This window comes from Hippoglossus hippoglossus, chromosome 4, assembly GCF_009819705.1.
Source record: "Hippoglossus hippoglossus isolate fHipHip1 chromosome 4, fHipHip1.pri, whole genome shotgun sequence".
In the NCBI taxonomy this organism is placed as follows: Eukaryota; Metazoa; Chordata; class Actinopteri; order Pleuronectiformes; family Pleuronectidae; genus Hippoglossus; species Hippoglossus hippoglossus.
In genome coordinates this window covers 16,951,523-16,962,454 of record NC_047154.1, presented here as the reverse complement: position 1 = coordinate 16,962,454, position 10,932 = coordinate 16,951,523, and the positions used below count along the sequence as shown (strand labels likewise).

Below are 10,932 nucleotides of genomic sequence, written 5' to 3'. Positions count from 1 at the left end.
GCAAAGTGTTTCAACTGTATTCGTTCTTGTTCACCTGAAAAGTGTGAACGTGTGAGACTGAATATAATGTGAACCAGGGTGTGTACAGTGGAAAACGAGCCTGTGAACTATGAAGCAGAAAGCAAATGCCCCTGAATATTCATCCAAATCATAAATTACCAACATAAGAAAGAACGCTGCATCTTTTTCAAAAAAAGCTGCAGCTTGCATATGAAATAAATTGTTTTAAATAACAGCTTAGTTTTCAGTATAAACTTAAGGTGGAGACAGACAAAGCGTTATAAGATCATAAAACGTCATGTGGTCACCTGACTAATGGTTTCCATGGAGCAAACAAAAACAAACATACATACAGTGCACGGAGGCCTTGTGCTATGACATGGTCCCATAAAAGTCTCTGGTTTGATCCCACCACAGACACATGTAAATATGGACCACTACTGAGGTGCCCTGGAGCAAGCTGCTGCACTCTTACAATTTGAACCTAATCATCACTGAAGAATATGATCTTGTTTCAGAAGTAGCGCAGCCAGGTTCTTTTGCAGTATTTATTATTTGGGCTCCACAATAAGCTTTAATTATTTCGTCCAAAACCATGGAAACAATGTGGTTTTATTTAGTATACATCATAGTTTGTTAATGTTGGTGATAGCATCCTTGTGTGAATTCATATTTATATAATTATTCCTTAATGAAAAGTGGTTTTATTATATAAATGTTTTTACCACTATTTTGTTGCATCGGTACAGTTAATTTATATAAATTTCTGAGGTTTTTGGTTTTATTTGGGTTTACTAAAGCAGTTGCCTGTCACCTGTGCTGTAAAGACTCTAAAAACAACTGTAAACAGTAACAAATATATGAAGACAAAAACATTGATGTTCTTAGAAGGGAAAGGTTATAATTTGTGTGCTGATGCATGCTTCTTCATCTATAGCTGAGAACTGGGTTTTTATGACACCGGTGGACGAGGACATGGCTTTCCTCTTGAAGTAATATCAAATATATATTCATGAAAAAAGGTATTAATCAGTTTAGTGACACTTGATATAACTTTACATTATAAAGTAGTATCCTAAACTAAAATTGAAGTACAGGGCGTAAATAAAACTGCTAATATACGACACCCCATCCATGCTGTTTATTCATGTTATGAGCTCTGCTTAAAATGTAAACGTACAAGATGAAGACATGGTGATAAGGGTGACGGCCTTGAATAATTTCACGAACTAGGATGGTTTTCAATTAATATTTTAATAGATATAAATTCTATTCCTGCCATATTAAGTCTTCACTAAGTTACAGCAGCAGGCCCTGTCATGACCTATTGACCTTTTTTTCTCCCTTTTTCCAACCCGGTACAAGATGATGTGATACCAACTATTTCAAATCTGTCATATGACCAATCAACCATAAATAGTAATGACTTGGCTAACACTGCTGACTGTGGCCATGAAGGAAGAATTGGGCCAGCTGATGAAAATGGCCTGTAGCAAACACATGCATCTTAAATCAAGAACTGGATAAAACTGCATTGTGACGTGAAAATACTGCAGTGAGATCTAACAAAAGAGAAGGCAGCTTAGGTTTACTTCAGAGATCAACTAAGAACTGTACAAAACTATTTCACAAACCTTATAAAGAAATATCTTGCAACAGTTGCTTTCATAATTAAATCATATTCTGAAACAATAACTCAATTCTGTTTCACTGGTATTAATCTGTTTTGAACGGTTTAATAGTAATACAATACACATTTTAATGAGAAAATATAGATGATTTTAGGTAAAAAAAAGCTGATTTTTGATGCACTGGAGAGAAAAAATAGTCCGTTTGCTATCGTGATTGAGCGTGGTGTATTCCTCCGCGGCGAACTATATGATGCAATGGCAGCGCGGCGAACGACGACCCGAGCGGAGGGATTTAGCGAGGACTACACCCAAGCGCCTGTCCGATCGCAGCGGCTCCTCTTCGTTGCTGAGACCAGAAGAAAGCCGGGACGTGACGGAGCCGGGGGGGTTTTACTTGCTGGAGGCCCATTAGACCACCGATAAATTCCGCTTCCTCTCAGTGTCCTCGTCGCTCGAGAGACGTTTGTGACCCGACGCACCCGCTTCATCCTAGAACTAATTTCACCAACATGTCCTGGCAAAGCTACGTGGACAACCTGATGGCTGACGGCAGCTGTCAGGACGCGGCCATTGTTGGGTACACAGACGCCAAATACGTCTGGGCATCGTTTGTCGGCGGTACATTTGCCAACATTACGGTCAGTATGCATTTGTTTGTCTGTTGTCTGGGGTCACACGGTGGGGGGGAGGTGTACATCGTGCACGCCGGTGCATTTCTCTGCATAGCCGGGCCTTGTTGAATGGGGACAAGGCGAGTGTGGTACACATGGTATCCGGTGGTTTCACACAGGATGCATGGGCACGTCTGCACCACTGCGTTTTAATCTATCACCGGCCTGACATCTTTCCCTCTTTCCATTCACTGTAACACATTTGAATCTCCTTAGTTTCCACCATTTAGAAATAGCCACAGGAGCGAGTGCTTGTAGTGAACCCGAGCCTGTGGTACCGGTACCGCGAACGCGAGCTAAAGGGGCTATCTTAGCATGGCTAGCAAGCTAGCTGCTGTTAACCGGCCGAGTTCGCCTGTTACCGACCAGAACCCGAAGCCCCTTTCTAGAACCCAGTCTTAACACATCTAGAGTAAAATACTTCTCTTGATTATAGTCATTTATTTCCAGACCATCTTATTCTCAGTTATCATTGATTTACACAGACCAGGCCCTCTACTAGCACCGTGGGTTAGTATTAACATTGATTAGCTCTCCAGCTGACTGTTAGCTCAAATCAGGCCGGTCACCCTCGCTGGAGAATCGTTAATAGCTAACGCCAATAGCGCAGAAGAGTTCGCGGAGCGCGCACGTTTCCCCGGCGTGCTGTCCAGCCCGTGGTCGGTATCAGGTTCTTTTCTTCCCATTCGGCTTCTGTGAATCCCACTGCCGCTACCGCCCCTTATTTTCCAAGATGGCGGATATACTCCCGGTTTCTTATTCATTTTGTTCATGGAGGCTAATCGAGCCGCCTGGTCCTCGGCGGACATGTGCAGCCACAGTCCCGACATTTACACTCGGTTTCTTCACGTCTGCTAAGGCTAACACTTTCAAACACGAGTCGAGGACAGCACGCGCGCCAATATCTGTAAATAGCTGCTTGGTTTAAACAATCGTCCACGGCGATTCATCGAGCCTCCATTTTGTCTGTTAAATAAATTGTTGGTCAGGGATTTTAAACGTTGGGTGAATGTATAAATCACGTGGATGTAATAATCGTGTAGGTATTTAGAATTCTCTCGTCCCTGACCCGTGCTACAGGCGAGTGATCCGCTGTACTTGGGAGTGTCCTCCCGGGGCTTATGTGTATCGATGTCCCCTGAAGACTCAGCACATGGACATTAGAGTGGTATTTTTTCGGGGGGTCAATGTGTATAAAAGCTCTATTTGCAGCTAGCTACCTGCATGCTAGTAGGTTTAGCCAGCCGGGGTTTTGTCCGACACCGGTGACTTAAATGTTAATTTGCTTTTGGATGAGAAGTTGAACACATGGTGTGTGTGTGTGTGTGATTTCATTGCAAGTTTCATATAGGGGGTCAGACACTGATAGGAACAACTGTGTGTGTGTGTGTGTGTCCGGGCCCAGACACGGAGCTAGCCGTCATGCTAACGTTCACATGAGCGTGTGTGAGTTTTTGTCTGGTTTCGTGTGTGCCATGATTGTGCACTTCTTGAGTGGACGGGCGACGCCTTTTGTTCTGCATATTGGTTCAATGAAAGAAAAGACCTCGGTCTCGTTAAACGTGTTTTCAGTTGTGGTCAAATACATTTTATACACATTTCTGGTAAACTGCAGAGATCATAAAGTGGAATATAGACAGCAGTCGGACTTTAAAGAAAGTTTCAGAGTTTTTTGTCGTCGGCAGCAGTGGGCCTCTGAGATTTCATCGTATAATAGAGGCAGCACATGTCTCTCAGCAAGTCCTGGCTAATCTATGTCAAAACAAATTACCAACAACCATTCACACCAAATTATAAAGAGTGGGGGAAATCTACAAATTACACCTTTTAACCCATTAAGACTCATTTATTTATATTTTGGCCAATTAAGGTAAAGTTATATTTTTTTTACGCAATAAACTAATGCATTTGAGAACTTTGGGCTATTTTTGTAATTGAAAGTCAACTTTCTTACTTTAGAAGCACTTCTGTAAAGTATTAAATTCTAGTCTTAGCCCTCAATCACACCATGCTGCCCTGTTTCTTATTAGACCTTCATTGTACCCGCTTTTACGTCTTAGCGGTACGTTTGACTCTTAAGATCCTCTACAGCTGTTTCAGACTTTGTTACATTTTATAGCTGTTTACTGAGGTGACCTGCTGGTAAAATCTGGAGGTTTTCTGCACAGACGTTCACAGCAACATCAAATCCTCTGCATTATTCAGGTGAGAGGTGGAGCAGTCGGGGCAGCAGACTGAGACACGAAGTGACTTATGAACTCTGCTGCAGAGATCACATGATCACACAGACACTGGTGTCGGCTCTTATCACCACAGACTTTAACTGTCTTGTACGTGTGTCAGCGCCTTTTCACCCAGAGATAATTTCCCGTTCTTTTTTAAAATTTGTGTCTGCCGCACGTTAGAAGCGTCACACACGGCCCCAATCGCTAATCCCCTGCTGGGTTCACACATTGAATTCTCCTGGTTTCTACTGACTTTAGACTAGAAGAAAGTTGGCAGAAACTGCAGAATGTCTTACTCTGACATTTGCGTGCTCACATGCACCTCCAGAGAAAATAGGGCCTTAGTTCAGTGGTACATTCTGGTGTACCCCCCTTAAAAACAAAACAAGTTCACGCCATACCATTTTCATCAATAATTAACAATTACTGTGGAAGCAATTAATAAAGGATCCACGATTGCTTTGCATTGAGGTCAGAAGAATAACATTGATATTCATTCAACTTTCAAGTTTGTGCCTATATTTTTCTCCCTGATCACCCAGGCACTCCCACCAGTGGCTCTTTGACTCCTCATGGGGGGCTGCCCCTCAATATGCAAAACACTGCCATAGTTTTTCAGTTGAAGGATTTGTGTACTATGTAATGTTCTAGTCTAAAAGAACATAAAGACTACATTTTAAAAGTTTTACATATGTGCAGTGTCATAAATGGGTCCGGCAGAGGAACACATTTTAAATCATACCCAGTCCCAACCAGAGTTGCATGCAACTTGTAGAAGGAGGTTACAGTTCAAAGATGGCCTTCTAATAATAATGTTACTGGAGTTGGACTGAAGCATCACTTTTTTTCTGGAATATTCTCATTCAGATCACCGGCATCTAAGAAAATCCAAGTGTTTTCTACAATATACTGATATACATGTCATAAGATTTATTTTTTACTGCATGGTTTATAGAATCTTAAGCTGTATGATAAAAAAACTCAAGCAGGTGTCTAGTACTTTTGATAACGCTTCAGAGTTGATGTTTATGTGCGGGACAAAGATCATTTTTAGAGCTGAGACAAAACGCAGAGGATTTGTTTTTGAATAGCACTTAATCATTTCAAAAGGCTGTAGTGCCCTCATTTAGTGATGAATGAGAATTGTGTTTGAGAGAGTTTAAACATTTGCAAAGCCTCAAAAGGGAAAAAATCAAGAGTCTCGACCAAATTTGTTTTCTGCTTGAAGAACATGTACATGTACCTGACTTCTTGCTACTGCCTCTTTTTTTTTTTAGCCTGAAGAAATTGACGTGCTAATAGGAAAGGACCGAGAGGCATTCTTCACCAGTGGGATGACCTTAGGTGTTAAAAAATGCTCCGTAATCAGAGACAGCCTCCACCTTGATAGCGACTGGACAATGGACATCCGGACAAAGAGTCAAGGCGGAGAGCCAACATACAACGTTTCTGTAGGCAAAGCCGGCAAAGGTGAGTGACACATGCAGCGCTGTTTGCAGCATCCATTTTAGTAGTGCTACACCGTAGCCTGCTTCGATATAGTGCCATTAGTCTAGATATTTTTATACCTTTTGTTGGCCATGCATGTGGTATAGATCTTCAATGCACCTTTCCTCAATATATGACAAGTACAGCTGTGAAAATATCTGACATATTACCTCTTTAAATATCAACAGATTGATGGGGGGGAACAAGTACATCTCAGTTTAGGTGTAGAAATATTTAAGCAGGTTTTAAAGTGGAAGGTCAAGTTTATTGTAAGTGATCAGTTGGATTGAGGTTAAAAGGGCAATTTCCCTCAAAATCAATGTTTGGCGTTTCCCTCATGCCAACAATGTCAGTTGTAAACAGTTTACATTTTCTTTGCTAAATGTTTGTAGGGAGACATTATGTAATTAAACAAATATGGCCTGTAAATAGCAGTTTCCCTCTTGCAGTAACTATTTATTAGTGAACTGGGTCTGGACTTATATGGCGCCACCTTTTCTAACGCTATTTGTTCAGATATTTCAATTTAACTCTTTCTGATTTGTTTCTGGACATTTTTTTAAACTACCATGTATTGCAACAAGACTTGGGCTAAAAGTTAAACCTGCATTTGATCCTGTAGGCATAAATTTCGACAGCAAAGCTGTTTCAGGTCAAATTGATGAGTTGGCATTAGCTTCATTAACCGGATGCTTATCATTCAGAGCAGCAATACACCTGGTCCAGGGTTTGTGATATGCAGAGCGGACCGTGACACACATCGATATTCATTTTTATTACCCGTAATATGAAAATTCTGATATGATCCATAAATTCATTGAAAACCATTGATTGGTTTAAAAACGGTCAAAACGATAAAATGTGAGATTTTCGGGTGATATCCCTTTTACGTTAGTCCTAATAAAATCCCGTAGCAGTTTGTGTGATGATAAGGAATTACGAGTAATGTCCCATCTGGGGACTTGCCTGAGAGTTGTGCTATTTTTCATGTTGCCTGTATGGGCCCCAATGCCCCGTCCTCCCCACTTTACCCAGACACGAGCCCACAGGTGAGGCTGTAACTGACTATTCTACATAAACTGTGCTTTCTCTTATGGCCAAGATTTCCTAAACACTTCATGAACTGCATGCATCTTTCTCCTTCCTGTTTAACACCCCACCCAACCACAAAGTATGAATCTATTCCCCTGCTCACATGCTTCCACTGTTCTCCTGGTAAAATGCGTGTTTACACACTTGAGGATCTTACATGTATTGAGGAGAGGTACCACAGGCATGCTGCTGTATCCACGTCTGCTGCATCAGTGATGGTTGTTAGTCGTCTGTAGAAGCTTTACTGTCTTATTCTTTGCTGCTGGCATGGTGCATATTGATTACAGTCATATGAAACAATAGACTGGTCTTCAAGTGCAGTAAAGCACTGAGACACTACATCACAGGGATGCTCTACACCACGTCACTTTAGACAAGCAATCAGGTATATCTGATTTGGCATTGGATGTGTTTCTAACCAAATGCAGGTCTTGTAGACTGAATGGGATATTATGGTATACGTTTTTCAGGGATTCTGTGCAAATGATGAGTTGATTAGTGAGTTTTCTATTTTAGTGGGACAAGTTTTGAGAAACATTCACATCTAGAACTGATTTTAAGACAACGTATCTTGGTCTAAGTTTGTACATTTAGCGACATGTCTATGTTGAAAATGGACTCCATCTTGTAAGAGTTGAGGAAAATGATCAAACCTTACTTATTCCTAGCGGGAGTTTATAGTTTGCCTGCATCCTTTATTTATTCTCTTGCTGCACCAACTTTCTGATTTTTCCCAATTGTAATGCAATGTTTCTACTACTTGCATTTAAAAAAACAAAATTTTACCTCATATGCAGATAAGTGTAACCTTGTAACACTGCAGAGTCCTTTTTTAAATTGAAATGACTGGTTATGGAAGTGCAGTTACATGGCGACACTCGGCCAGGGTGAGCACGTTATGCAGCTCAAGGTGGGAGAAGAAAAGTAAGAAGATATAAGAAGCCAGCATCAACATAAAGTCCCGTAGGACCCTAACCTGAGCAGGAACACTGTAATGTGATATGTCTTCACCACCAGCAGCACTGATACCTCTGCTCTGCTTGTTGTGCCGTTGTCGCTGTCTCCTCCTCTGCCTGCTGCCTGTGGCTCTGTGCTCTTCTCACTTGTGTGATCTCCACACCTCCTCTAAATGTTCCTTCTGTCTCTTTTTCTTTCAGTCTTGGTCTTGGTAATGGGCAAAGAAGGGGTCCATGGAGGCGGATTGAATAAGAAGGCATACTCGATGGCAAAATACTTGAGGGATTCAGGGTTTTAGTTTAGACGTAGCTTATGTGGCATAGTCGAGGGAGATGGAGAATAAAACGAGCAAAAAGACAAACAAAAAAAATACAAAACTTTAAAAGAACAGACAAAAAACAAATTACTGTCAAGTCCATTTTCTCCCCCTGACCAAAAAATCCCAGGAGCATTTCTAGCGCAGCGCGGACTCTGTCCTCCACAGTGTAGCCCCACATTTAGCGAGGTGGCAATAAATAAATAAACGTATTTTCCTTTCTAGCCCTGCAATCTCCATGTCTGTTCATTTCTTGTTTTTTTTCCTTTTGTGTACTCCAGCAATGGTTTTTGTCATGGGGAAGGAAGGTGTCCATGGAGGGCAGCTCAACAAGAAAGCTTTTCAGATGGCTGAGTACCTGAGGAAGTCCGGATACTAAAGCAGCCTGTACCCAGCCACCTAGCAGCTCACCCCAACCACCCTGTTGCATTTCACACAACTTCCAGTCCTAGTTGGTAGTTACTCATGTTTTTTCTTTCTTTTTTTTTTCTTCTGCCTTCTCTCCTCCCCCATTTGTTATCCCTCTTTATTTTTCATTGTCCTCTACCCCTGACCTCCCCTCCCTTCTCCAACAACACTTGTGCTGTGTCCTCTACCCCCTTTAAAGCACTATATAAGTTGATCCATAGATGAGCATGTTCCTAACAGGTTGTCATGACAAATCTGTACTTAACCGAGACCAGCAAAAAAAATATTCTGGCCAAACACTCTGACAATGAAAGCGTCAAATTGAAGTAGTTATTTTTCTTTTTCTCTCTTTTGTCACGGTGCCCATAACTTAACCCCACCCTGAACCTGATCATTCACACTCCCTCCCTGAGCAGCCAACGCCATTGGAGCACTTGAGCGGTAACCAAGCTCGTCATGTCTTCCTTTTTACCCCACGCCACCACATGTCCGGGAGGGGAGACTGCGTGCATATCTCGGTCCACCGTCGTCCCCCACCCCTCCACACTCCAGCCAAAAATTCTCTTTCTCCCCCCATGCCCTGTTTATCCATCTAAACAGGTGGCACAACAAACCTCACAGGAGACTCTTCTTCACCACTCCACTATTCTCTAGCCTCCCTCTCTTCAGATTCACCGCTCTGTCCTGAATATGTAGGGGTTTATTTGGGGGGGATTGTCCTCTCCTCCCAACATCACAACCCCCCCATACTACACAAAAACCCATGGACATTCCACAGTAACAACAGCTCAGGCACTTAAATCTGTTTTTGTTTGCCAGCTCCTGTAATATATTTTTTTTTAATTTGTTTTATTTTGAAAGGCTGCCATTTTTCGGACAGTAGATAACCCAGCATATAACCACCTGGAGTATGTCCAGTTTGAATTTTCTTTTCTTTTTATAGGACCAAGTGTAGTCGAAGCTCGGGTGTTTATACAATTGCTCTAAACCATGTGAAGGATGAACGCTAACTATTTTTTTTTTTTTTTTTTTTTTCTGATGAAGGCAACACTAAGCAGACAGTACTACATTGTAATGGTTAAACTCTGACGCTACAGGGGAGGTAAGGGTGGGAGTATCTGAAGTAAATTCTCATGTTTTTTTCTTTCTCGATTGTTCAGAAAACAAACTGCATTTGTATAAACCCACGCTGTGTTGACAACTACAAAACTGTGGAATAAATTGCCTTCTACGCTATAGTCAACTGAGCTCTGGGGTATCACACGGTCTGTCCTCGGTCAGTACTGCTAACTGTAATGTCCAACTGAGAAAACCGCTCAAACGTAGACATGACACTCAATGGGAGATGGGATTGGTTGGAACAAAGACGCTCATGGTTGTCTTGTCGAAAACTTAACTGCAGATCCTGTGTATCCTGTGCCATAATGTAGAGAGATCTGTTGCTGTTGTAAGATGGATTTTACCCACTGTCCACTAAAGTCATTTCATTACTTTTTTTTTGTCTAGCTTCAGCTCCACTGTTTAGGCCTTGTGGGATATATGTACTCATTAAAAAAAACCTGTTTCAAGCCCTGTTTGCTGATTTATGTTCATTTCCTTTTTTTCCTCACCACTTTTTTTCTTTTCTTACATCTGGGATTCAGTCTCTTTAATGCATTTGATTTCATATGCATCAAACCAAGAAATGCCATAAATTGATTTATCACCTTGTTTACAGAAAGATCAAATAAATTTATTCCAACCAGATCAAGTGTTTACTGGCGTTTTGTTCCGTCTCTTTAAAGGAGTAGCTCAGGGGAACGTGTTTTATTAGCTTTCTTGCAGAGTCAAATGAGAAGTTCAATAGCACTTTCTTATGGGTCTGTCAAATATAAAGCTAAAGTTAGCAGCTTGTTACCTTAACACAGATACAAATCCTTTAAAGTCACACATTAAAATATTAGTCTTAAATACAATCAGGTAGGTCTTAAGTTAACATTCATTTAACGCTACCTCCATTGCATTTAAAAGGGGTTTTTTTTGCCTTCAAACTCCCTATCAGAAATCATTTGTGCCGTTTGACTTGACAATGCGACTACTTCACCTTAATTATGGTGAAAAGAAAATAATTCTAGATTCCTTCATATCTATTGTACTTCACTTAA

The 10,932-nt window shown here is 41.3% G+C and overlaps 1 protein-coding gene across 2 annotated transcripts; it reads left to right on the top strand.

Annotated features, from left to right (window-relative positions):
* The first annotated feature begins 1,906 nt into the window (after positions 1–1,906).
* Positions 1,907–10,534, top strand: pfn2 (profilin 2). 2 transcript variants are annotated; one of them, XM_034583441.1, is made up of 3 exons: positions 1,907–2,269; positions 5,805–5,997; positions 8,662–10,534. In XM_034583441.1, exons 1-3 carry the CDS (start codon positions 2,141–2,143, stop codon positions 8,757–8,759), a joined length of 420 nt encoding a protein of 139 aa, XP_034439332.1. In that variant the 5' UTR covers positions 1,907–2,140; the 3' UTR covers positions 8,760–10,534. The 2 variants fall into 2 exon arrangements, with proteins under 2 accessions (XP_034439332.1, XP_034439333.1); XM_034583442.1 differs by having other exon boundaries at positions 1,915–2,269; positions 8,265–10,534.
* Positions 10,535–10,932: the final 398 nt, after the last annotated feature.